The sequence below is a fragment of the Gopherus flavomarginatus genome, chromosome 6 (assembly GCF_025201925.1).
Source record: "Gopherus flavomarginatus isolate rGopFla2 chromosome 6, rGopFla2.mat.asm, whole genome shotgun sequence".
NCBI lineage: Eukaryota > Metazoa > Chordata > Testudines > Testudinidae > Gopherus > Gopherus flavomarginatus.
In genome coordinates this window covers 65,833,914-65,861,205 of record NC_066622.1, presented here as the reverse complement: position 1 = coordinate 65,861,205, position 27,292 = coordinate 65,833,914, and the positions used below count along the sequence as shown (strand labels likewise).

The window sequence follows — 27,292 nt, the reverse complement described above, 5'->3', positions numbered from 1 at the left end:
GCAGCTGTGTTAGTCTGTATCCGCAAAAAGAATAGGAGTACTCGTGGCTCCTTAGAGACTAACAAATTTGTTTGAGCATAAGCTTTTGTGGGCTACAGCCCACTTCATCGGATGCATAAAATGGAACATATAGTAAGGAAATATATATACACATACAGAGAACATGAAAAGGTGGGAGCTGCTCTACCCACTCTAAGAGGCTAATTAATTAAGATGAGCAATTATCAGCAGGAGAAGAAAAACTTTTGTAGTGATAATCAAGATGGCCTGTTTCAGACAGTTTGACGAGAAGGTGTGAGGATACTTAACATGAGGAAATAGATTCAATGTGTGTAATGGCTCAGCTATTCCCAGTCTCTGTTCAAGCCTAAATTGATGGTATCTAGTTTGTATATTAATTCAAGTTCAGCAGTTTCTCACTGGAGTCTGTTTTTGAAGCTTTTCTGTTGCAAGATTGCCACCTTTAATTCTGTTACTGAGTGACCAGAGAGATTGAAGTGTTCTCCTACTGGTTTTTGAATGTTATGATTCCTGATGTTAGATTTGTGTCCGTTTATTCTTCTGCATAGAGACTGTCCAGTCTGGCCAGTGTACATGTACATCAGAGTATTGTCGCCCAGTGAAACCAGTGCAGACTCCAGATCATACCCAGTCTTAAAACAAACTGAAGTCAACGATATCTGAGGACTTCAGGTGTTACCAAAATTGCTCTGCTATCCTTTTCAATAACCTTCCCCCAAAGAAGAAGGTTAAAGGTAGGATGATACTTAGTGAGCGTCTCAGCATCAAGAGATGGTGTCTGGTCCCTTGAGTAGGGACCAAGTACTTTTCCTTGAGAGATGCTAGAACTCTGGCCCACCTTTCCCACAGCAAGGGGTGGATTGGATAGTCATCTCTCCAGCAAAGAAGCTGATGTGTCCCTGCTGGTCTGTTGCAGCCATATGTGAGAATTTAGTTATGTCTTTCTCTATCACCCTTTCTCCTGCATATACTGAGGTTGCCCACTGCAGAACATCTCCACTTACACAGAGGCAGGGAATGTCGTCCTTTCTCTGCAGAGCCCAGGGCTCTTGTGTTAGCTCTTCCAGCTGCCGAGATAAAGATACCAGGCTCTGAACTTGGTGTTTGTCATGCGTTAAAACAAACAGCGAGAGAGACAGAATATTTTGTCCCCTCCCAAATATGTATTTGTTTGGATAATATCAAGAGCTGTCCTGCGATAGCGAAACCTGCCAAAGAATGTGTGTATTGTGTATCAAATCCCAGTGCATTATTTAATGGGGTTTGGGACATAAGACACAAATGGATTGGGGCTTGAAATTGCTGCTTGATTTTGCAATGACTAATGATGCCAGCTCCACGCCACTTTTCAAGTTTGATCAATTACACTGCATCCTTTTATCAGAGGGGTAGCCGTGTTAGTCTGGATCTGCATCCTTTTGTGTTCCAGACACCACTATAGCTGGACCCAGACTGATCCCTTTCATAACTAGGCCTTGGACTGACCTCCAGGTGCAAGGTCCCCCTTGTAGCTCAGACCTGGGCTGATTCATCCCCCTGAGCTGGCCCCCACCTGCCTGTCCCCTAGGCCCCTATGGGGTAGATATTGTTGGGGAGTTGACCATGTGGTGAAGAGAGTGGCCATAGAACCCTAACATCTTTCCACAGATGGGGCTTCCAGGATGACCACCCTTCTTCCCTCAGGAGAGACCTTGGAAAGCACATGTGCATCCCATGGAATGGCAGCTGGGGTTGCTTGGACTCAGGATGTGGTTTCTTTTTCTTTACAGAAAATATTCCAAGTTATATTTAACAGTGACCCTACCCCAAAGGGATTGGGGAGCTGTGTGCTTAGCTGGAGGTCTGCCCATCGAGAACTGAATGGTAGGACAAACATCCCTTTAACTATGTGCTTTGCCTTCTGGAGGCTTTCCACTCATGCAGCCAGCTATGGCAGGCGGGAAGGAGCCTCAGTACACAGCCACACAACTTGTTCTTTTGCAAACCTAAGCAAATTGTGGCTCCCTTGTAATTGCAAGGTTTAAACCACAAGGACAGGTAAGCATGGAGGCCTCTCTGGTGGTTTTCACCCTCTGCTGGAGCTTTCTTCCTCTGCTATCTCACAGGAGATTTCAGTGCGACAGTTCTTACCCTGATATAACTGATTCCTACTGTTCTTCTTCGAGTGATTGCTCACATCCATTCCAGTTAGGTGTGCGCGCCGTGCGTGCACGTTCGTCGGAAACTTTTTTACCCTAGCAACTCCAGTGGGCCGGCAGGTCGCCCCCTGGAGTGGCGCCGCCATGGCGCTCAATATATATCCCTGCCGGCCCACCCGCTCCTCAGTTCCTTCTTACCGCCGTGTCGGTCGTTGGAACTGTGGAGCGCGGCATAGCTGTCCTCCACGTCCCTAGCTCTCCTTGTTATCTCTCGTTATCTCTCGTTATTGTTATAGTTGTTAGTTAGATTGTTAAGTATAGTTAGTAAGTGATTAAGTGTAAGTAGTGTAGTAATTAGTTGTTCGCCGGGGGCTGTAGCCCTTCCCGGCACCCGGCACCGGGCTCATGCCTGGTTCGCCGGGCTTCAAGCAGTGTGCGGCCTGCAAGAAGCCTATGCCTACCAGCGACCCCCACGACGCGTGCCTGAAGTGCCTGGGGGAATCGCACAGATCGGACAAGTGCCGCATCTGCAAGTCTTTTAAGCCAAGGACAAAAAAGGAGAGAGATCAAAGACTCCGGACTCTCCTTATGGAGGCGGCACTTGACCCGGCGGCTTCGCAGGCCGTGATCTCGGCGCCGGCACCGGATCGTTCCGGCACCGAAAAGACTCCCCGGCACCGACCTTCTCCGGCACCGGGTGCAGAACCAAGACCGTCGACGTCTGCTACTCCGGCTAGGCAGACCCGACTGGAGCGCCCGGCCTCAACATCGGCCGCGGCGCCGCCGGCACCGTCGACTCCGGGCCCGGCGGGTCCGTCGAGTCCGGTGCTGCCTAGCTCCCCCATGAGGTCTGGGGTTGAGATATTGGTCCCATCCACGCCGGAGACCTTCGCCTTGGCACGGGACCTCATTGCCTTGACTGAGCCTACTCAGCTGCCGCCCCCGGTACCTCCGGTGCGGGTCGCATCTAGAGGCAAGCCCATGATGTCGGCACCGTCTCGGGACTCGCGCTCGCGGTCCAGGTCCCGACGTCACGGCAGGTCGAGATCTCATCGCCGCTCGCAGTCCCGGCACCGCTCTTCTCGGCGGTACCGGTCGCACTCGCGGCACCGGTCGACCTCAAGGCGGTCGCGGTCGGACTCCAGCCGCCGATACCGGCACCGTGACTCCAGGAGCCAGTCCCACCGTCACTCGCCGCACCGGTCGACCTCCCGGCACCGAGCTGGTGGCAGGTCCCGGTCCCGGTCGACCTCCCGGCACCGAGCTGGTGGCAGGTCCCGGTCCCGGCACCGAAGCGGCGGCCGGTACCGGTCCAGATCCCGGCACCGAGACAGAACCCGGTCCCGGTCCCGATCCCGGCACCGCTATGGTTCCCGGTACCGATCCCCGGCACCGAGAAGATCGTCCCTGCCGACCCGCGCAGACCCTTACCAGCCAGGGTCGGCCCCACCGTGGCCTTCTAGACAGCCGTCGGTCTCCTCACAAACGGACAGCGGGTATGCGCTGGGCACTGACCGGCAGGCGGCGCTCTTTCAGGACCCGCCACAACACGACCAAGGCCCGCAGCAGTGGGGATTTTGGACCCCATGGGCATACCATCAAGCCCAGGGGCCCCAACAGCTTCCTGCTAGGCCTGCGACAGCGGAGCACAGGGTGCCGGAAGCCTTGTTGTCTCGACCCCCTCCCTCCCCGGATGGAGAGGAAGGGTCCAAGCAGCAAGACTCCGCTCTGGCTCCTGAGACAGAGGCGAGGGCCGAGGGGGACCCCCCATTAGACACTCTCTTGCCGGGGGTCTCCTCATCCTCCTCCCCTGATGAAGCGGTGGCTGGCACCTCCTCCAGTAGCCCCCCCCCCCCCCCCCCCCCCCCGCTGGATCTCAGGGCGCACCAAGACCTCCTCAGGCGAGTAGCTCAGAATCTGAGCCTACAAGCCGAGGAGGTCTCGGAAATAGAGGATCCGATTGTTACCATCCTCTCATCGGATGCTCCCACCAGGGTCGCCCTACCCTTCATAAGGACCATCCAGGCCAATGCCAATACTATCTGGCAGTCACCGGCCTCCATCCCCCCTACGGCGAGGGGCGTCGAGAGGAAGTACATGGCCCCCTCTAAAGGCTATGAGTACCTCCATATACACCCGACACCGTGTTCCCTGGTGGTACAATCGGTAAATGACAGAGAGCGTCATGGGCAGGAAGCTCCAGCCCCCAAATCCAGGGAGGCCAGGCGAATGGACCTCCTTGGACGCAAAGTATACTCGGCTGGGGCGCTGCAGCTCAGGGTTTCGAACCAGCAAGCCCTGCTCAGCAGGTACGCTTTCAACTCATGGGTGGCAGCAGACAAATTTAAAGAGCTGCTGCCGCAAGACGCCCGCCAGGAATTTGCAGCCATCTTAGATGAGGGCAAGAAGGTTGCACGTACATCTCTGCAAGCTTCTTTGGACGCTGCAGACTCGGCTGCCCGCACCCTCGCGTCGGGGGTAACGATGCGCCGTATCTCCTGGCTGCAGGTCTCTGGCCTTCCTCCGGAGCTCCAACATACCATCCAGGACCTCCCGTTCGAAGGCCAGGGCCTGTTTTCCGAAAAGACAGACCCCAGACTTAAGAGTCTAAAGGACAATCGGGTCATTATGCGCTCCCTCGGGATGCACACACCGGGAACGCAACGCAGACCCTTCCGGCCACAGCAGCAACAGCAGCGCAGGCCATATTCCCAGTTCCGCCAACGGCAGGACCTTAATAGGCGCCGTGGCAGGAATGGAAGGCGCAGGCATTCGGGGAACCAAGGGGGGCAGAAACAAGGCTCCTCTAAGCCCCCGCCTGGACCCAAGCCTTCATTTTGAAGGTGCGCCCGAGGGCGCAGTAACAGTTTCCCCCGCGGATCCTTCCCCCCCGTTTTCCAACCGCCTTTCGTTTTTCCTCCCGGCGTGGACCCAAATAACATCGGACCGCTGGGTCTTACGCACGGTGCAGATGGGATACCGCCTGCAGTTTGTATCATTTCCTCCTTCCCACCCCCCTTCCTCGTCCCTCTTCAGGGACCCCTCTCACGAGCAATTCCTTCGGCAGGAGGTACAGACGCTCCTCAGCAAAGGAGCTATAGAGGCGGTTCCGGAAAACGAGAAAGGCAAGGGGTTTTATTCCCGTTACTTTCTGATCCCCAAGGCCAAGGGAGGCCTCAGGCCTATCCTCGACTTGCGAGAGCTCAACAAGTACCTGGTGAAGTTGAAGTTCCGCATGGTATCCCTGGGGACCATTATCCCATCCCTGGATCCGGGAGACTGGTACGCCGCCCTCGACATGCAGGACGCTTATTTTCACATTGCCATTTGGCCACACCACAGACGTTTCCTTCGTTTCGTGGTGGGCCCCCTTCATTACCAATTTGCAGTCCTCCCATTTGGCCTTTCTACGGCCCCGAGGGTATTTACGAAATGCATGGCAGTTGTTGTGGCACATCTTCGACGCAGTCGCATCCACGTGTTCCCTTACCTAGACGATTGGTTAATTCGGGGCACGTCGGAACGGCAAGTTTGCAGCCATGTCCGCGTGATCACCGGCCTGTTTGCTACTTTGGGCCTTTTGATAAACATGGACAAGTCCACCCTGATCCCCACGCAGAGGGTGGAGTTCATCGGGGCCGTCCTGGACGCCACTATGGCCAGGGCTCTTCTGCCGTTGCAGAGGTTCCAGGCATTGTCGGCGATCGTTCAACGACTGCGGGCATCCCCCTTGACGTCAGTGCGGACATGTCTAGCCCTGTTAGGCCACATGGCAGCTTGCACCTTTGTAACCGGTTATGCTCGGCTCCGCATGAGGCCCCTCCAGTTGTGGCTCATCGGTCATTACCGGCCGGCAAGACAGCTGCTAGACATGCTGATCACGATCCCCCAAGGGGTGTTAGATTCTCTCGACTGGTGGCTAGACCAGTCCATGCTATGTGCGGGGCTCCCTTTCCACCCACCTCAGCCCTCGGTGTCCCTGACAACGGATGCCTCAGATCTAGGCTGGGGGGCTCACCTGGGAACCCTGAGAATGCAGGGCCTGTGGTCCCCGAAGGAGGTGACGTTGCACATCAACATGCGGGAGTTGAGAGCGGTCCGCCTTGCTTGTCAAACGTTCTGTCATCAGCTTCAAGGTCGTTGTGTCGCGGTGTTTACCGACAACACGACGACCATGTACTATATCAACAAGCAGGGCGGCACCAGATCCTCTCCCCTGTGTCACGAGGCGATGCGACTCTGGGACTTTTGTGTAGCCCACTCCATTCACCTCACGGCTTCCTTCCTCCCCGGAGTACAGAACACGCTGGCGGATCGCTTGAGCAGATCCTTCCTGTCGCACGAGTGGTCCCTTCGCCCGGACGTCGCCCTCTCCATCTTCCAGAGGTGGGGTTATCCCCGTGTGGACCTCTTCGCGTCCGGGGGGAACAAGAAGTGCCAGGCGTTCTGCTCCTTTCAGGGCAGGGAACCCGGGTCGATAGCGGATGCCTTCCTTATTCCGTGGTCGACCCACTTGTACTACGTGTTTCCCCCGTTTCCTCTGGTTCACAGGGTCCTTCTGAAGGTGCGCAGGGACAGGGCTCGCGTGATCATGGTAGCCCCAGCGTGGCCCAGGCAGCATTGGTACCCCATGCTGCTGGACCTGGCCATAGCCGACCCAGTTCCCCTGCCCCTTCACCCGGACCTGATTACCCAGGAGCACGGGACCCTCTGTCACCCGGACCTGCAGTCGCTGCACCTAGCGGCGTGGTTCCTGCGTGGCTGACCGGCTCTGAGCTGCGCTGCTCCACACCGGTGAGGGAGGTGCTTTTGGGCAGCAGGAAGCCTTCCACGAGAGCGACATATTCGGCCAAGTGGAAGCGTTTCTCCTGTTGGTGCGTGGAGAGAAATCTCCGCCCTATGGAAGTTTCGGTGGCTAATATCTTAGACTACGTTTGGTCCCTCAAACAGCAGGGTCTGGCGATATCGTCGTTGCGAGTCCACCTGGCAGCTATCTCCACCTTTCACCCGGGTGCGGATGGTCGCTCTGTTTTTTCTCACCCGACGGTGTCTAGATTCCTTAAGGGACTGGAACGTTTATACCCTAACGTCCGACCCCCTGCTCCAATCTGGGATCTTAACTTGGTGTTGTCTCGGCTCATGGGACCCCCCTTTGAGCCGTTAGCTACTTGCTCCCTGCTTTACCTCTCTTGGAAGACTGCCTTTTTAGTAGCTATCACCTCAGCTAGGCGGGTGTCGGAACTCCGGGCTCTTGTGGTAGACCCCCCGTATACAGTCTTCCACAAAGATAAGGTGCAGCTGAGGCCACACCCTGCCTTTCTCCCCAAGGTAGTCTCGTCCTTCCACATCAGCCAAGAGATATTCCTTCCGGTTTTTTTCCCGAAACCTCACTCCTCAGGCAGGGAGCAGCAGCTCCACTGGCTTGATGTCCGTAGGGCTCTCGCGTTCTATGTGGAGAGGACCAAGCCCTTCCGCAAATCCCCCCAGCTTTTCGTGGCGGTAGCGGACCGCATGAAGGGGCTTCCTATCTCCTCCCAGAGGTTATCCTCATGGGTAACGTCCTGTATCAGGACCTGCTATGACTTGGCCCACGTCCCTACGGGCCGGGTGACTGCGCATTCTACCAGGGCGCAGGCGTCGTCGCTGGCTTTCCTTGCCCGTGTGCCCATCCAGGAAATCTGTCGGGCAGCGACCTGGTCATCGGTCCACACCTTTGCTTCCCACTACGCCCTGGTCCAGCAGTCAAGAGAGGATGCGGCCTTCGGATCTGCAGTGCTCCATGCCGCGACTTCTCACTCCGACCCCACTGCCTAGGTATGGCTTGGGATTCACCTAACTGGAATGGATGTGAGCAATCACTCGAAGAAGAAAAGACGGTTACTCACCTTTGTAACTGTTGTTCTTCGAGATGTGTTGCTCACATCCATTCCACACCCGCCCTCCTTCCCCACTGTCGGAGTAGCCGGCAAGAAGGAACTGAGGAGCGGGTGGGCCGGCAGGGATATATATTGAGCGCCATGGCGGCGCCACTCCAGGGGGCGACCTGCCGGCCCACTGGAGTTGCTAGGGTAAAAAAGTTTCCGACGAACGTGCACGCGCGGTGCGCACACCTAACTGGAATGGATGTGAGCAACACATCTCGAAGAACAACAGTTACAAAGGTGAGTAACCGTCTTTTGTATGCACCGAATGTTCAAGACGGGAAAGATATATTAGATCCTGGAGTCCTTCTGTCAGGGTCGGTGCAAGGCATAGACCCTCAGAAGGGACATATAAGAGACAGAACACAGTCTAGGCTTGATATTGGTGGTTAAAGACAGGATTTTAAGAGGAAATATTCACAGCAAAGGGAAAAGCTGTAAGACGTTTGGACTGGTTGCATGCCTATTTAGAGCCAAACTTTTGAACGTGGCCCCGATTTTGGATGCTCCAGCGGGTATTCTGATTGAGACACCTCGAGTCTGTTGAGCTCCTGTATTTGGTGCTTGCTGCATCTCCCTGCCTGATTAGGTTATCTGTCAGAGACTGGCTGCAGAGAGAGCTGTTTGTTCTCTTCACCAGTCTTCTGTCTGAGTGGTGGCAGAGAGGCATGTTAGGGAATGGAGGGTAGATCCTTGTCCATATCTAGTGCTGAAGACACAGCAGCTATTTCCTGTGCTCATGTCCAAACCAGAGGGATTTTACATGGTAAAGAATTTGGGTTGATGGCTAGTGCACTGGGGAATCTGTGCTTAGTGTGGAAATATCCCAGGTTTGAGGGGACCTGACTCATCATTCAGGTGGGGTGGGGAGCATCATTCACTGCTCTGTCTTTGTGTGGGGAACAAGGAGCCGGTGCATTGTTCCTCCTCCCCACCACTCCAAACAGTTGGTGTGGGGTCTGAGAGTGTGAGGAGGGGCAAAGGAGAGAAGGGAAGCTAATCCCAGAATAAAAGGATAAAGCCTTTGGAATGGGCTAATATCCTGAAGTGAGAGCTCTGTCAAGTATGAGCTGAGGAAGTGAAGGTTCCACTTGGATACCTGTGACTCCTAAGCTGTGAGGAAAATCCCGCTTCTTTCTAACTTCAGGGCTTGGTCAGCCACCGATCAGATACGTCTCTTCAGCTGCTGAGAGCACTGACCTTTCCATGCACTTGCTTTGTGAGGACACACATACACACTCTCTCCTTTTCATTCCAGCCAATGTGTGTAGCTGGCAGGCTGCCTCTTTGCATTCCTTTCACTGGGGTAGGTAGCCCTCAAAATTGCTGAATGCTCCAGTATCTGATTTTTGTTTGTAAAGGTTTCTTTTGTTTTCTGATTTGTGCATCTGGGATGCCAGGTGGGGACAGACTGCCTTCGCCTCCCAGCTTGTGTGACACAGGTAGGGGCTTGTGCTGACAGCCAAGCCCAGCAGCACATCAGTGCATGCAACAGTCTGAAATTCCTGCGCCTAGGAAGATGAGTCAGGTCAACTCTAGATGTAGCGACACCATAGAAGCAATCTGCATAGCAGGTTGGTGGGGGCTAGGCTGACAGCTGGCTGAAGGTGCTTATCAGGAAGGTTTTTCACAGCTGGGAGGATGGTATTGGCGTGCTTGTCAGTGGGGTTAGGCCAGGAGGTCTGTGTGGCTTGGATCAGGGTGCCAGTCATGGGAGTGGGAGGTCACTCATGGGAGTGGGAGGTCAGAAGAGTGTGCTGGAGGGAGCTGTTGTCAGCCAGGGCCCCCGGGAATCATGGGGTCTTGTGCAGCAGCACCCCTGGCAGATAGCTCGGAGCTGCCCTGCTGCAGATTAGCGAGCATCTCAGAGATCTGGCAGCATGACTTTGAGCTCCAGGCTACTGCTCAGTTCCCTTCTGTTCTGCACTGGGCGGAGTTAATGCAGGTTGTGCTAATGCAGGGGGTGTGAAGTTACACACCTGTCTGAAGAGAATTAATTGCTATCTCCTCTTCCAGCCCTTCTCCTCATGTTTCAGGCTGATGCCTTCAGGCCTGTTGGCCAGCTGGCAGATTTCCCGCTTACCCTGGATCCCTGCCAGAAGAGGCCTGTCTCCTCAGGGTGACTCACTCAGGCAGATCACAGAACTGGTTTGATTTTGTCTCAGCGTCTGTCAGAGCAGCAACTGCTGGTTCTTCTTGCCGGAGTTGATCTCCTGCCTGAGCTCTCCATTCTTTGGGCCTTGTCTATCCAAGACTTTGGCGTTAGCTGGCAATGGACGTCATCCTCACCCCCACAATGAGCTGTGTTTGAACACACAGCATACAGAGGCCACACCAGGCTCATTACCTGTCCCACAAGGAGTAATCAGTCTCCTGCCTGCCCAAGGGCTGACCGCTCATTCTGCAGTTGGAGCTGAAAAGGCCTTGTCTACACTAGTGACCAGACACTGCACAGCCACTGAAGAGGGGGAGCCATGCATGGTTGGTAACCATTGTGAGGTAGTTCCAGATCCTAGTGCTGATACAGCTGTAGAGGAGTGGAGAGGCAAGGATGTCTAACAGTTTTGTTCCACTATGGAGCTGACAAGCCAGGTACTTTTGTTTTGTTTTTACCCTGGCACCAAGAATTTGGAATTTCTACTTTTAAAAAATGCTTATTCTTAAAAAGGAAATGCAGTGTTTCCTGGGAGATGGTGTATTAAGATGGAATGGAATGAAGTAGAAAATCAGTTAGATTCCTTCTGTAATTACTGTATAAACCAGTTTGTGCTATGTCTTTGGTGTCCAGAGCAGCTCTTGTTGCATAGGAAGTGTAGGGAGGAGAGCAGGGAACTGGAGTCATTTGTGACAAAGGAGAGGAGCCTGCCATTGTGGCGTCTATAAATCCATTAGATGATGATTAATGTGAGGGAGGGGGAGACTGTTGCACCAGAAAAGTTGTTTCCTAGGGCAGTGAGCCTTCTGTAGTGCAGTCAGAAGATTGGTCCTCTACATGACAGGAGTTCTTGCTGATGTTATCAGACTGTCAGTACCTCCCCTGTCCCTGGGCGCACCGTGAATCCCAGATGGGTTCCAGTTTCTGTGCCCCTCAGTGTGGAGATTGACCTTCTCTGTTTCTGGTACTGGTTGTACTGGTCTTGAAAGCTTTTGGACTGATCCCACAAAATAATTTCCAGTCCTTTGCAGATGGCTGCGTAGCAGAACTAAAACCACATCATTCTGATTACTATCTTGCTGTTACACTACTACAGTTGCAATATGATTTTAATACTACTTATTTCACAAACATCTGAAATTCAACATTAATGCTGTGTGTCACTATGGAATTGAAAATCTTAGCTTCAGAGTGGTACAAAGCACTTGGTTTAGCGTTGGTTATTTGTGAGATAGCTGACCTTAAAACTGTCACTGGTGCATTCATCTAGCAGTGCTTCCGTGGCAGGACTGAACACAGTGAGTCTGGGACCTTGGACTAATGTAATTTTCAGTCCTGGCTGCACATTCTGACCTCCTGCTTCCATACCTTTTGAGATCAAGCAGTCTTGGCAAATTTACACCCAGATTGGTACAGACCCTGACTTCTCCGTGAACTTGATACTTCTGAAGTGTTAGATCCTCATGAGTTTGATCCACCACATAGGAAAGGACAGGTAATTTCTTCTCCCGTAAGAGGGAACTGTTTAATTCCCCCCCCCGTGGAAATCAGCCTGGGCTTTGCAGTTTGGGTAGGGATGGCTGCTGGGTGCCTCCCTCACCATTTCTGTGGTAATTTTTGTTGTGTTTTTTTTTCTTTTTTTTCCCCTTAACTAAACCAGCTGAAGCGGTCCCCAAAGAGCTCAGTGCAGGGTGTGCCAGCTGGCATGCCCTCTTGCTGGGAGGCCTTGTTAGAGAGATCAGAGCCGACAGATTCTTGAGCAGCGATTAGATACAGGCCTCTTTTTAATTTGTTTTTTTGCGCTCACCCATGTAACAAATGGGGACTTGTTTGAGAACGTCGCTGGACCATTGAATGGAGTCATTGTTATCCAAACACTCACATGATTCAAAAGTCCCCAGTGCAGGGGGTATCCTTCCCTCATGCCCCTCAGCTGGGTACTGCAGGTGCAGCTGACTAGCTTAAATCCCAACTCACCCCAACTTTAAAAAGAACAATCCAGTTGTCTTGCAGTTCTCTTTTTGAGAATTGTAACCAGAAGACTGAAGGTGCAGTGCTGTGCTGTAGAGAGACACGGTTCAGCACTGACAAAGGGAGGGTGAATAGATGGGTAAATAGAATCAGGGAAGTGAACTAGTGCTGCTTTCCAGGCTGTTTTTTGAGGATGCACTGTGAGGCTTCCCTAAAGATCAGTGCCTCGGGCACTGTGGGATCTTCCTTGATAGTGGCCTCTGGGTTGCAAATTCTGTCCAATCAGCATTTATTTGGTAACCTCTGTGCCCAGCCCATGGGCTCCTTGGCTTACAGATACCTGCTTATGTTCTTCTTAAAGCCATCCTTGCAAGAAGAACCTCTTGTGCCGTGTATGTGGAGATGACGTGTGTCTCCTGGCAGCCCAAGGTGGGGGGATGAGGACAACATGAGCTCTGTGGTATGCAGTTGGCTTCTCAGTCCTAAAACCCCTTCTCACAGGCAGGATTGAGAATCCAAGGCCCCGAGTGGGCTTGGGAAGTGTATTTGTGTAAGCAGAGTAAAGGGGTTTCTCATAGCAATTAAAGCCCATTGACCTGTGGGTTGTAATGCCTGGTAGACCCAACTGTAAAGCAGGAACTTCCCTGATAGAAAGGACATAGCACATTGGCTCTTTCAGCTACTGTCCTCCCTTTTTTGAACACTGGCTCCTTTCAGTGTTATTCCAGAGTTCTGGTGCTAAATAAGAGAGTGATGGTGCTGGGGCCCCCTTTGCAGTGTTAGCGCAGGAAGGCTCACCGGGGAGAGAGAAAAGTCATTTTCTTGAGTGTTTTTCAAACAGGGGCAGTGAGTTTTGGTGTTGCATTTTTGGATGTCCAACTTTGAGACTCTTAAGATCCTGATTTTCAGAGGTGCTGAGCCGCCCCACGTATACTTATCTAGAATCCAGGCTTTCAAAAATAGTATGTTTGTGATGAAGGCAATGCAGCACTTTCCTGCTGGTTGGGCTGGGCTTCCAAATCCAGCTCTGTCAGTGAAGAGGGCTGTCCAGGATTACAGCAGGAGATGGGGAAGCAGGATTCTTGGATCTCTTAGTCCTGACCCTTCCACTGTGGCCTTGAGCAAGTCACCCTTGCTGTGCCTCAGTTTCCCCATGTGTAAAGTATGTCTTCTATCCGGTTTGGGGCCTCATTGTGTTAGCCACTGCACAGACACGTGCAAAGAAGTGGTCCCTGCCTCGATGAGCTGAGATCAAAAGGCATTGTGAATTTTAATGATAGTAAAGAGCATTCTGACCTCATTCCACAGGTAAAAGATGGTTGTGCTATATATTTACATCATTATCAATCCATTTGCTTTCATCTCTGTTTCAAGTGATACCAAGAGTTTAGAAACTAGCCTGGTGGGAACCTTTAGAGTTCAACTTTTGGCCCCAGCTGTGAATTGATCTTTTCCTTGATGTAGTTTTTTTTCTATTGCAAAATGCTCATTATAAAGTCACCATCTTTTAATCATGAGTAGTTTCTCCTCTGGTGGCATTTGATTTTAAAGCCCTTCTTTGATAAACAGGCCCTGTCTCTGTTTTACAATTAGAGACAAATAGGGCTAATCAAATTACAAGTACATTAGAATAATAAAAATCAGAGCAAAAAGGCTAAAGAGGGGGAGGCACAGGGAAAAGGTGCTGAATGGTCCACTTCAGCAGCCCCTCATTTCTCTTCTCATTGTTGCTGGGAAACAGCTGTGACGTGCTGTGCCAGTTGCATAGGATGAGGAGGGAATGTTTGTGTGTGTGTGTTGTGCATCTGTGTGTTTTGGGTTTATTTGTGACTTTCAGAAAGAGCTCATTGTGAACATGTGACTGACTGTGTGGGACATCTGGTACTTCCTTGTGGTGGGGCCCTGGTGCTTGCTCAGCATCTGCCTGGCTGGGAAGGGGTGGATGTGCATGAGAGGGATTGAGAGCCATGTGCTCCTGTGAGTTCCTGGGAAGCTGCTTTGCATTAGGTAACCATGTTTCTGGCAAGGAGAAAGAAGCAGTGATTTTGAAATCAGGGCAGATCTTATACATTCTCTGGTGTTTGCATCTTGGAAGGATTGATGCTTGTCTGTCCTTGTGGGGATCTTTTCCTGTAAAAATAACAGCATGTGGTGAAACAAGGCTGCTCGTATAAAAATGACAGGAGAGCTGCGGATCAGTAATGAGATATATAGTTTTAACCTGTAACCTGGCCCAAATGCACCCAGGCTGTGTGGGACTGAAAGATGGCATGATGCTCTTCAGTGGTCTATGTGAAATGGAGAGAGAAGTGGGGGATGTAAGCAGGTGTTCCCACCCCTATCACCATCCAGGCACTTGGCACTAATTGACCTTGTTGGCAGTCTCAGCAGAGACCAAAGGTTGATTGAACTCCCCTCTCGTTCTTAGAGGTGCCCTGGGGAAGGCCTCCAGATGAGTGTATGAGGCACATTGGTACCATGGGAAGGTTTGCATTGGTGATGCATCAAGGAGCCTGTTAGGTAGATCAGTAGTCTCCAAGGTTGTCAGTCAGGCACATGTCACTGGCAGAGTGTGCATATGTTCAAATGAAAGCTGTATGACTCGCCTGAGCATCGGAGTTCCTATGCTGGGGAAAGGCATCACTGCTGGGCACCCTCCTCACGTATAAAAATGAAACTGCTGTCCCTGCCTTTGCTTTTTATAGCTCACGGTGTGCACACGGGGAGTACATGTCCTCTGTTGTTAAAATGACAGCGTCCCTCGGGACTCGAGAAGGCATTAGCTTGAGAGCTCAGGAAGAGCAGGGTCTCCTGTGGGAATCAGGGCAGCCTCACGAAGCAAGAGCCTGGGAACATGGGATGGTGTCATTCCAAGGGTGGAGGAGCGAGAGAGCTAGCTGCAATTGGAGAGGCTTTCCCTTGGGAGTGGGGACCATAGTAGCCCTAGAGTCCACAAGGAAGCAGGTAATGGGGGGGAGGGAGGGGGCAACATTATTATGACAAGAGCAGGTTAAAAGGGGGAAGTGAGGCCTCGTGATGCTGCTGTGAGAGGGAGGCTTGGGTAGAAGGGGATTCCTCTCTTGTGCCCAATGCCATAGATGGCACAAGGAGGGATAGGGGATGTCAAATGCTGCAGGCTACTGTTATCACAGTGTGTGAGAATCCCAGAAGAGGGAATAGCACCATTGCTATTCCCTGCAGATCCCTTCCTATAAAGCCCAACAGAGTCATTCCCCAGCTCACCTGAATTCCTTTACTGATGGTGCATTTCCTTCCACCAGCAGCTTGGTCTGATCTGTGACTGCCCTTCCCCTGCCTCCATGCCCACCTGCTTCCCCAGTACCTCTGATCCCACCATTTTGAGCCCCTGTAGCCTGCTAAATATTATGAACATTTACTGAAAGTCAATCTCTCTCTTTAATTGCAGGTGTAGCTAGAAGGTGCCGTAATGTGAATGGCAAGCGGCTAGCTGAGGAATAGACTGCCAGGTGGGATTCCCTGGCTCCACACACAGCGCACAGGATGGCTGACTGATTTGGGCCTGGAAACAAAGGCATTTATAAGCACCCCATCCTCTCTAGGACTTGGCTGAGAGAGAGGAGTGGCGGAGGGGGCAGCACACGGAGGAGCGATGGGAATTGAGGACCATGGTTACTTGAGATAAATGGCAGATCCCTGGGAGTCTAGTCTAGAAGCTGTTCGCTTTAGTTTTCCCTCGCTCTGCAGCCACTGTTTCTTCTTCGCAAGCTGCTGCTGGGTGCTGCGACGGTGGCGCTGGAGATCTCCAGGGCGACTTGAGTGCAAAGCTTGAGCAGGGGGTGGGCCGCCCGCCTCACCATGATTCAGCTGTGGAAAGTGGTGCGGCACGTGCGACAGCTGGAGCTCCACAGATTGATCCTGGTGCTCATTGCCTTCAGCCTGATCTCCATGTGCTTCCTGGCCTACTATGTTACCAACAGCCCCAAAATCAAGGAGCCACTGCCCCTGCCCTTCAGCGACTGCAGCAACCAGCACAGGGTCCCGATCCCGCCCCAGGCCAGCTGGAGGCTCACCAAATCCGTTGACACCTCACGCACTGAGCCTGTGGTGCTAGTCTTTGTGGAAAGCATTTACTCCCAGCTGGGGCAGGAAATTGTGGCCATCCTGGAATCCAGCCGGTTTAAATACAGGACAGAGATTGCCCCTGGCAAGGGGGATATGCCCACCCTGACAGACAAGGACAGGGGCCGCTATGCTCTTATCATCTATGAGAATGTCCTTAAATATGTGAACCTAGATGCTTGGAACCGGGAGCTGTTGGACAAATACTGTGTGGAGTATGGAGTGGGGATTATAGGGTTCTTCAAAGCCAATGAGAACAGCTTGCTCAGTGCTCAGCTCAAGGGATTCCCCCTCTTCCTACACTCTAACCTAGGGCTCCGGGACTATCACATCAACCCCAGTGCCCCTCTGCTGTACATCACTCGGGCCAACGAGGTGGAGCAGGGTCCCCTGCCCGGTGATGACTGGACCGTGTTCCAGTCAAACCACAGCACCTATGAGCCTGTGCTCTTGGCCAGCACAAAGTCTTCAGAATCCATTCCTCACCTGGCCACTCACAAAGCACTGCATGCCACTGTCGTGCAGGACCTGGGTCTGCATGACGGGATCCAGCGGGTCCTCTTTGGCAATAACCTCAACTTCTGGCTGCACAAACTTGTTTTTGTGGACGCCATTGCTTACCTGACTGGCAAGCGCCTCTGCCTCACTCTTGACCGCTACATCCTCGTGGACATCGATGACATATTTGTGGGCAAAGAGGGCACTCGCATGAAGGTGTCTGATGTGGAGGTAAAGCCTGAAGGGATAATCTAGTGGCACCTAAATAAGGCCCCTGGGTCCAATCAAGGGCTGCATTGGGCTGCATTGTCAGTAGCTGCAGGGCTGCCCCTAAGATTGCGGCAATCGTAGAACTGTAGCCCATGCCATGTATATGTCCTAGCATGTGATGCTTTCAACAGAGGCTGCCCAGATCAAGATGCTGCATTGTATTCTGGGACCTGTAGCCTTCATAGGCTGCACTTTACTCCTGAGGAAATTCTGCACCAAAAAATTAAAAATTCTGTGTACAATATTTTAAAATTCTGCAAGTTTTATATGTCAATAAATAAATACGGAGACTGCAGCATGACAGTGGGAGCACAGGCCACTGGCTGCATGAAGGTGGGAGATCACTCTGCAGCCTTCCTCACCTCACATCCCGGGGACACGGACTCAGTGGTGAGGCTGCACCCGCCTCCAACACAGCACAAGGCCTGGGCCTGCCCCAGAAACACACTGGGGCCCTGCCCTTCTGCGCCAGGCGCACCAGGTGTGGGGCAGGCAGACTCAACCAAGCAAGACCCAAGTGTGGAGGGATCCAGGTGTGGGGCGAGAGGATTCTGTGTGAGACAATCTGGGTGCAGGCAGCTCAGTGAGAGGTCTAGGTGTGGGGGGATTTGGATGCACAGAGGCTCATTGGGGGGTTCTAGGTGCAAGGGCAATGGGACTCTGCAGGGGCTTCCAGGTGAAGGTGGGTGGGGGTCTGGGTGTGGAGTCTCAGCAGGGGGCCTGGGTGCTGGGGGAGTGGGGCTTGGTGGGGTGAGGGGTCTGGGTGCAGCTGGGTGGGGTTCTGGATGTGGGGGCTCAGGGTGGTGCAGGGGGGTGGGTCTCATGTTGGGGGTTTAAGTGCAGAGGGCTCAATAGGGGTGGTGCAGGGGGGCTCCAGATGCAGGGGTTGAGTTTCAGTGGGATGAGCTTTTGGTATGGAGGGCTGAGGGTGGTGGGTCCCTCAGGAGTAGCACTTGTAGGTTAAAGGTGAGAATGACTGCAGCAGTCTACTCTTTCTCATCTTTAATATAGTGATGGAGTCCATGAGGGTTCCAGAATGCAATTTGATCTGAGCAGCTCCATCTTGATCTGAGCAGCTTGTGTTGAGAGCATCACATGCAGAGAGGTCTATAGTCCTCTCTCAGCCCCAACAGCTGGCACCTGGGGCACCCACCAATAAAACTGCTGCAGTTGAGTGTTTAACCCTCCTGTGACCTTTCAGGACAACACTTGGGAGAGTGGGGAGCTCTCTTCTCACCTCAGGTTACTCACCTACTCTTCTCAGCTCGTCCACCCCCAGTTCTGCAGATCACCTGTTGTTAGGGAGTAAAGAGTGTCCAGCAATCCGGGAATAAGGGTTGGGGGAGAGGCAGAGAGCAGCTGCCAGAGCTCAGGGCAGGAGCTCTCCCCTTGGTCTCACTTCTGGGGAGGAGTCTGAGGGGGGCCATTTTGAGGGTTTGTTGATTGTGGCCCTGAGTGACTGGATGGTGATGACATAACTGAGGAAGGAGTCAGAAAAGAACAGGACAGGACGAGAGTGGGGTGGAATCTGGGCAGGAATCTATTTAGGTGTGATATTTCCTGTGTTTCTGCATTTGCCTTTGTACTGTATGTGCTTTTACCTAGCGCAGAGAACCAGAGACTTTAAATGAAGTGATCAGGTTATCCTGCTGAGCTCATCTGTTCTGTAAGAACTGCCCTATAATACTTGAACATCTACCTAACCCTCCTCAAAGTTACTATGCCATCCATTGAAACTGTAATTGATGGAATTTAGACTAAAAGTCTCAGCCCCATCCTCTCACCCCTTCAAAGTGTTACTGGTTCGTACTATGTGCAGAAAAGTGGTCTTGTTCAGTGTTACATGGCTTGCTGTCATATGTATGGTCACTCCCACCTAATGTTTCTTGTGGTAAAATTATCTCTCACAAGGGGACTGACTGTCTTTTGTGTTGAGTTTCTGTGTCTGCAGGGAGTTCAGTATGTGCTGCTACTTTGTCTGGTGACCTTTTTTTTTTTTTAATTGTTTTTTATATGGGAAATAGCAATAATTTCCTGAAGATCCTGTGAATGTAAAAGAAAAACTGAAATGTCTTTATGGAGTGTAAAATAAAAGAAAATAAGGGTGGAAGGGAGATAAAGAGGGGAACACAATGGGGGAGAGAGAGAAGGCACAAGCCTCGGACCAGCGAGCAGGTATTGTAAGTAAATCATTAATTGTTTTGTTAAGTGATTGCTGACAGTATTTGCCAAACAATTATTTCTGTATGTGTACACACTCACCCTGGGGCTGCACTTACACCTTGCCCCAGGCACTGTGAATCCTAGTTGCAGCTCTGTGTTTTGGGACACTCAGATGTCATGAAAATCTACCTCAAAAGACACTGGTCTACATTATCCCAGCCAGGACAGCCCTGCCCAGACTGGGAAAGGTGGAGACCCCATTCCTGGCTGTGCAGAGCACTGACCCTGGGAGGGAAGCAGGAGACAATTGGCCTAAGCCCTGGAGACAGAACACAAGTCTGTTCTAATGATTTTAAAAACCAGCCCAGACCGGATAATTCTAAAAGATGTTTCATTTTGGGTTTTAACTGTGAAATGGAGGAATAATCTGAGATCAGTAAACAGAGAATCTCAGGCAAAGCAGATAAAGCTCAGATTTAGCCATTTAAAGAGGCTCTGTGATTGCAGCACCAGGAGAGATTCATGAATTTGTATTTTTTTAAAGCAAGAACTAACTTCATGGATTTGTTAATGGCCTTGTGCTGTGGGGAGGGGAGGGGAACCTAACAGTGACAAAACAGCTGGTGTTTCTTTGGGCTTTTAACATGAACTCTGGGTTTCAGGGACATTACTGCACCACCACAGCTCTTTATTTTAAAGTTTAGATTAGGTGACAGCGGATAGGAAGGGCAGATTGGGAAGTGAACATTGCTTCAGGTCCCAGAGATTACTGCTGTTTCAGCCAGGCTATTTCAGCTCACAGATCTACATTCAAGGAACTCTGTAGATCCCAGGGAGGATGAAAACCCTCCATGTTTCTTGGCCAAATGTGTGCCAGTTATAGGTGACTTGGGCAGAGGGAATGTTTTCTTTAAAAAAAAAAAAAAAAGATTCCTGCTTGTTTTTATGTTATAAATATTAGCCCTTGATGACTAGTTCTTGCTGAAAAATTGGCATGGGAGCATTCTAACCTTCAGTTAAAGCCAGGGTGGACCTTTTATAGGGTGAACTTTTCTCCCAAGTGTTTGTCAGGAATTGGAGTTACATAGTCAAAGACAAAAAGAAAAAAGTTTTCTCAGCGTTCAGAGAATCCCTTCACCTCTCACTTGTTCAGTTTTCAATCTCTTGTGAATCCATAATCCTGCTAGTGCTCCCATCCACCACAGAATCTGCCAGCCAAACTGGAAATCAAAGCAAGGTATTTCTAATATAACAGGACCCTGTTTTTCTATCTAACCTCCCTAGTCCTTTCAGGCCCTCCTTATGTACCACAAATAAGCACCTCCCAAAAAACCCAAAACCAGATCCACAAGTCTAATGTTTGCTCCTTTGCAGATCACCTCTAAAAGAACACAAGTTGTCTAGTCATTTGGTGAGCAGTCTTGTTTGGTGAGTCTGGTAGCTTAGCTGTTGGTGTAGGCCAATGATTGCACTTCACCGGTGAAGGTAGATAGAAGAAAGGAATTCAAATGACTGTCCGAGGATGGCTGGGGCATCCTGGCACTTGCCCCTTTGAATCCTACAATCTGTCCTTACCTAAACAGAGAATATTTAGCAATTTTCCCCTTGGTGCTAGCGTTGGTGGGAGCACTAAAAATGCTTGGACTCTGTCTGCACCAGTGCTTTCACAGTTGCTAGCACTGTTTGAGCTGCACCCAGTGCTGGAGCAACAGTGAGAAAACTGCAGAAAATTGCCATAGTAGATGCAGTCCAGTTGCCATGGGTGCAATTTCTACACAGAGGAGTCTGTCCTGTGTGCAAGTATGCCAGGATTGTCAGCAGCTCAGAGCCAAGCTGGGCGCTCTGCTTCCCTCCCTCCTGCTTTTCTCTGTGTGGACTCCTCTCTTGTTTCTTCCACACATTCTTTCCCCCTCAGCCTTGCTGTTTCTTTCTTCTTCTCCCCCCAGCCCCATCCCCGTTCCTTACCTGTCTCCTTTCATCTTTCTTTTCTCTCTGTGTGTGTGTGTGTGTGTGTGTGTGTGTGTGTGTGTGTGTGTGTGTGTGAGAGAGAGAGAGAGAAGAGCGGGGAGGGTGTGCTGAATAGTGAAAATCTCTATTCACTGAAACATTTTACATCTAAAAAAGGCCCAGTCATATAAAGGACTGTTCAGCCGTCTAACACTGTGGTGTCTAGGACCATAATGCCATGTTAGAAAAGGATTGGCGGCTTAAATAGCCACATGGAACAAAATACAGTGAGGGCTAATTTGTATCCTCCCCCAGAATTCCTAACCCCCATAGAAAGGGCTGTGTCTGTGCACCAGCAGCATCAGGAGCTTGTAGTGATTGTTGGTGCATTCTTCTGCAGAGCCAGCAGTGGGAGCATGCAGACTTTGTTTTAAAAGGGTCACACCAATATAGGGGCTTTTCTTTTAATTTCTTTCCAATGTGTGTTTTTAAATAAATATTTAGGGCCCTAGGATAATTTTTAAAGCCCCCCAGTTGTGAGTGTAGTTAATTGCAGGCCCAAGTGATAGAATTTAGACATCCTTTTGATTGTGCACACACATCTGGGTGGTGGAATTTAGGTATCCATTGCTTGTGCCTGCAGTTTTGTTCTCTCAGCTGATTATTGGAGCTAAATTACGGGCTGGATTGAGACATCTGAAAAATCAGGCCTTAGAATCTGGAGGACATTCTCCATCAGATTATAGCAATTGTAAGGTAGGTTGGGTGGCTGGCTTGGTGAGTTAATGGTAGTGAGCTGCACTTGGATCCCAATCTCTTGTTTCCTGGAGCCAGCACTGCTTATTAGCCAACAGTGGCCCTTTTGGCCAGCTAAAGAGCAGGATTATTACATTCCAGTAGGAGCCTTCGAATGGTGGTAAATAGAGATACTCAGAGCTCTCCGAGGGATTCAGAGCAAAAATAAGGCGAGGTCTGAGTTTGCTGGAAGCTTGTGGTCAGGTTGCTGAAAAGAAGAGCCGGGACCACAGGTAGGCTCCCCCCTTCCCACCAGTTGAGGAAGCTGGCAGTTTCTTGGGGGTATAGGGTGATTAGCAGACGAAGTTCAGTGGCATGTGAGCAGAGTTTGGGGCTGAGGACCTGCCTGCAGTTGTCTGGTTACTTCATGTACTAGTAAATATAACTGTGCCCGTCTCTGGCACCTTTCCTCCAAGCATCTCAGAGCACTTGGTAATGAACTACAGCTCACAGCACCCCTAAGAGGTGAGTATAGGGAGGGAAAATAAACTGAGAGAGTGGCAAGGATGGGACTAGAGCCCAGGTCTCCTGCCTGCCAGTCCTCACACTCCCTTCCTTCCATTGCAAACACCATCTTCCCCCCACACTCATCTTTCCTGACTAGGGTATCAGTTCATCAGGAGAAGGTTAGAGGAATTTCCACTGCAGGCCCTAGTTGGTTGCTATCAATTCTTTAATCCTGCCCAGCGGTGAGTTGTGTGAGTGGGATTGAACCTGTGTGGTGCTGTTTTCTGAGTGAGCTCTTACGAAGGACCAGTAGTCTGTAGAGGGTCTAGCACATCATTAAGAACAGACTTGCCCAGAAAGCAAAATAATACTCTCCATAGTCTGAGTTCCTGGACTCCCTTTGCCCCACCTCTTCCCCAGGGTGCCTCTCTCTAAGCAGTAGACTTGCTGCCCACTCTGAAGCAGGGTTATTTCGGATTTATTAGCCGACAGAAGTGTTGTCCTGGTAACCCAAGCCAGGCTTTAAACCTCCCTCTGCAGAGGAATGTTAAGCTCCTTAGCCTCCTCTTTTCTCTCTCACCTTCCCAGCAAACAGGAGTAGCTGGAGACCTCTTTCACTCCCATAGCTCTGGAGATGGTAATAAAGGTGGAGCTTTTCACAGCTAGGTTACTGGGGCAGATGCAGCCGAGTAGCACAGGAATGGCCTCCCCTTGTTCATTTGGTTGGTGTAACCGAAAGCTGTTGCTCTGAACCATGTGTAGTGAGTGCCCTGTGTGAAATGAGTTGGGGATCTCAGTCTAATCCTGGTGAACCAGGTGTCCAAACCACAGACACAGAGCAGGTATGGAGAGTCACCCTTGCAGTGCCATTGCCCGTGGTGCCCTGTCCTGTGAAGCCTTTAGTCCCAGAACAGCCAGGCTGAATCTTTCCAAAGCACTGGATGAACTTAGGGCTTATCTACACTACAGGTTATGTTGCTCAAGGCTGTGAATCAGACACCCCCAAGTGATGCGAGTTACACCGACCTCAGCCTCGATGTGGTCAGTGCTATGTCTCCTGCTGACATGCTCATGGAGGCAGTTTTATATTATGCTGACAGGAGAGCTCTCTCCAATCGGCATAGAGCATCTTCACCAGATGTGGTGCAGCTGCACTGCTCTAGCACTTCTAGTGTAAACTAGCCTTTACAGTAGGTTCCAGAAGATGCCATAGGCCATGTTTCCCCTAACGCATCGGTTCCCTTGGGGGATTAGGAATGGGATAGTCCCATGAGCACAGTGGGGATTGGAGCCTAGCCTTTACTGTTGGTCTTACCTTTTGTCCCAGGCTCATTATGCATTTGTTGCCGTTGACATCTGAGTGAGGAGGGAGAGCTGAAATTTCTGGCCTTTTGTGCTGGAGGAGAGAGGCCAGCAGCCTCCCGACCAGAAAGGAGTTGGGTGGCTGGGTTAATGCAGGCTCTTGGGCAGCTTCAAACGAATCATTGGCACTCCAGAAATAATCAATATGGTGGCAATGATCAACACGCTGCCCTGTGTCACCAGCCAGCACTGAGAGCCCATTTCCTTCCACCTCTTAGCTCTCACCAAGAAGCGCATGCAAGGAGGAAGGAGGAATTTTTCCCAGCCCGGTGAACACAGTTTATAGGTTTGCACTGAAGAGCTCATGCTGGAGGGCTCAGATAATAAACTCCTACATCTTCCAGCACTCACCCTCCCACTCCAAGGGATGTGTGCGCACAGCAGGAGGCAGAAATTCATTCTCTCTACCCGTCAGCATGAGCTACTGAATTAGTGGCACAAGCACTGCGCACTAGGCATCCCTTGGAAATAACTATAATTGCAGTGATTTGCATGCATGCCAGTTGGTTACTAAATGCGTGGTCCCTCTATGGCACAAGAGTATGGGTTTGTGGATGTGATTTTTACCACCTGGAGACCAAGTGCCTTACCAATGTCCCATGTGGCATGAGCCATGTTGGGGCACCCCGATGTACTCTCCAACACTCCTGGGTACTTGTGAAATGTTGCTGATGCAGAGAGATCTTCGGCTCTGTGCCTGTGGCCTAGAGAAGCTGTGTGCATGCTCCATGTGGCCACCTCACTGTGCATTAGCATTTAGCCCAAGTCTGCTATTGCTGGGTCACCACCTTCACCTTGGTGCAGTCACTGATCCATCACTTTTTAGAAAAGCTATTAAAATGTAAATAACTGCCTGGGACTAGGCCATCTCTGTCACCAGGCAGCTCCTAATTCACCTGCTCCAGCACTCTTGCCTGGTTCCTGTTGATTAAGAAATGCACTGAGAGGGAGCTTCATGATTGTCGTGCTCAACGGTTAGTGATCAATGGCTCCATGTCTAGTTGGGCAGCCGGTATCCAGCCGAGTGCCCCAAGGGTTGGTCCTGGGGCTGGTTTTATTCAATATCTTAATCAATGATCTGGAGGATGGTGTGGACTGCACCCTCAGTAACATTGCAGATGACACTAAACTGGGAGGAGTGGTAGATAACGCTGGAGGGTAGGGATAGGATACAGAGGGACCTAGACAAATTAGAGGATTGGGCCAAAAGAAATCTGATGAGCTTCAACGAGGACAAGTGCAGACTCCTGCACTTAGGACGGAAGAATCCCATGCACTGCTACAGACTAGGGACCGAGTGGCTAGGCAGCAGTTCTGCAGAAAAGGACCAAGAGGTTACAGTGGACGAGAAGCTGGATATGAGTCGACAGTGTGCCCTTGCTGCCAAGAAGGCTAACGGCATTTCGGGCTGTATAAGTAGGGGCATTGCCAGCAGATCGAGGGACGTGATCATTCCCCTCTATTCGGCATTGGTGAGGCCACATCTGGAGTACTGTGTCCAGTTTTGGGCCCTATACTATAAGAAGGATGTGGAAAAATTGAAAAGAGTCCAACAGAGGGCAACAAAAATGATTAGGGGGCTGGAGCACATGATTTATGAGGCGAGTCTGAGGGAACTGGGATTGTTTAGTCTGCAGAAGAGAAGAATGAGGGGGAATTTGATAGCTGCTTTCAACTACCTGAAAGGGGGTTCCACAGAGGTTGGATCTAGCCTGTTCTCAGTGGTAGCAGATGACAGAACAAGGAGTAACGGTCTCTAGTTGCAGTGGGGGAGGTTTAGGATGGATATTAAGAAAAAGTTTTTCACTAGGAGTGTAGTGAAGCACTGGAGTGAGTTATCTAGGGAAGTGGTGGAATCTCCTTCCTTAGAGGTTTTTAAAGTCAGGCTTGACAAAGCCCTGACTGGGATGATTTAATTGGGGATTGGTCCTGCTTTGGGCAGGGGGTTGGACTAGATGACCTCCTGAGGTCATCTCCAACCCTGATATTCTATGATTCTATGAACAACGCACTCTGAAGCATGTAGCCGGTGGCAGGGTCACCTAGGAAGGGCCCGCCCCGGTAGTATATCCAGTATCCTGTCACGAGTGATGCTGTGAGCTCCGGGTCCCTTTTAAAGCAGAGAGCACTCCCTAATGTTCATCCCTGCAGTAGCACTGAATTCTCCCCTTTTGTCTCTCCACCCTCGAGAGCCCGACCCAGCAAAGTGCACAGAAACTTGCCTTCCATTAGCTTGCTCTGGGGTGAGAACTCAACAACATGGTCCCGGCCAGCTTAGGAGGAGTGAGAAAGGGAGACTTGATGTTGGGCCTGAGATGCCTTAAGAAGCTGCAATGGGGAGGTGGGATTTGCTGCCCTTCTCTGTCTCAAAACAGGCATTTCACATCCATTTCAGTGGTTTGAGACTGTGGACAAGGGGGCATCACTTGATTGTGGCCTTTGGGCTGACATGGTCATGCAGCAGACAAGACTAGATTCCATGTCTAGACTTCCTTCGTGGCATGGTCCTGCTTCATGGTTCACTCCAGGGCAGTGGTTTTCAATCTATTTACCATTGCGGGCCACATATGCAGCTCTCTATGTGTTATGGGGGCCGCATCCACACAATATATATAATACCTGTATGGTCCTGAGTATGTCACATGGGCCGCAGCTGTGTGCTGATTGGTCCATGGGTTCAGAACCACTGCTCCTGGGCTATGGTGCCCTGCCACAATGGAGGACAACAGGATTCCATGCTACTCTACCTCCTTCCAGAACTGAACTGGATGCAGCAAAGCAGAGATGTGACTGAGCAACTGAATGTGAATCTTTCTTTCTCCCATTCCATTCGAACAGGCTCTCCTGAACACTCAGAACAAGCTGAGAACATTAGTCCCCAGTTTCACTTTCAACTTGGGCTTCTCTGGGAAATTCTACCACACAGGTAAGCTCCTTCCACCCACCTAACATTCCCCTGAGTCTGTGTCCTCTGGTTGCAGTGTCCCATAGTGTAGCACAGCTCCCCAGCAGCATACTGGGGTGCTGGGAACAGCCTGTGGTTCTAAAATGCTGTCTGTCTAATCGAATCATTTCCTTCAGCTCTTGTGAACTGAGCATACTGGGGTTGCCTCCAGCAGGATGGTGGTATTGGCAGCACCCTGAGTATGGCGGGTGTGTGTAAAACTAATGCAGGATGTCTCTGGGCGCTGCCAGTGTTGAATTACAAGAGATTAGCCACTGCCTCAGGTCACTGACCACCCTCCTGCTATGGATCTTTTGTTCCCTGCAGGTACAGATGAGGAAGATGAAGGTGATGACATGCTACTTAAACACAGGAAGGAGTTCTGGTGGTTCCCACACATGTGGAGTCACATGCAGCCTCACCTCTTCCACAACGTCACCGTGTTGGCTGAGCAGATGAAGCTCAACAAGCAGTTTGCGCTGGTAAGAGGTGACATCGATGGTCCATAGGCTCATTCACTTTGCTTCAAAATCCAAAAGCATCCACCCCGGAATGGGTG

General features: G+C 51.1%; 1 protein-coding gene across 11 annotated transcripts in view; it reads left to right on the top strand.

Moving 5' to 3' along the window:
• Positions 1–27,292, top strand: part of NDST2 (N-deacetylase and N-sulfotransferase 2) — a 240,805-nt gene that overhangs the window by 192,538 nt on the left and 20,975 nt on the right. For 9 of the 11 annotated variants that reach the window (XM_050960088.1, XM_050960085.1, XM_050960086.1 and 6 more), the window contains 3 exons: positions 15,634–17,036; positions 26,628–26,715; positions 27,061–27,215. In XM_050960088.1, coding sequence (XP_050816045.1) covers positions 16,044–17,036; positions 26,628–26,715; positions 27,061–27,215 — 1,236 coding nt within the window. In that variant the 5' untranslated portion in view covers positions 15,634–16,043. The remainder of the gene's footprint in view (positions 1–15,633; positions 17,037–26,627; positions 26,716–27,060; positions 27,216–27,292) is intronic. The other 2 variants (XM_050960095.1, XM_050960096.1) reach the window with 1 other exon arrangement.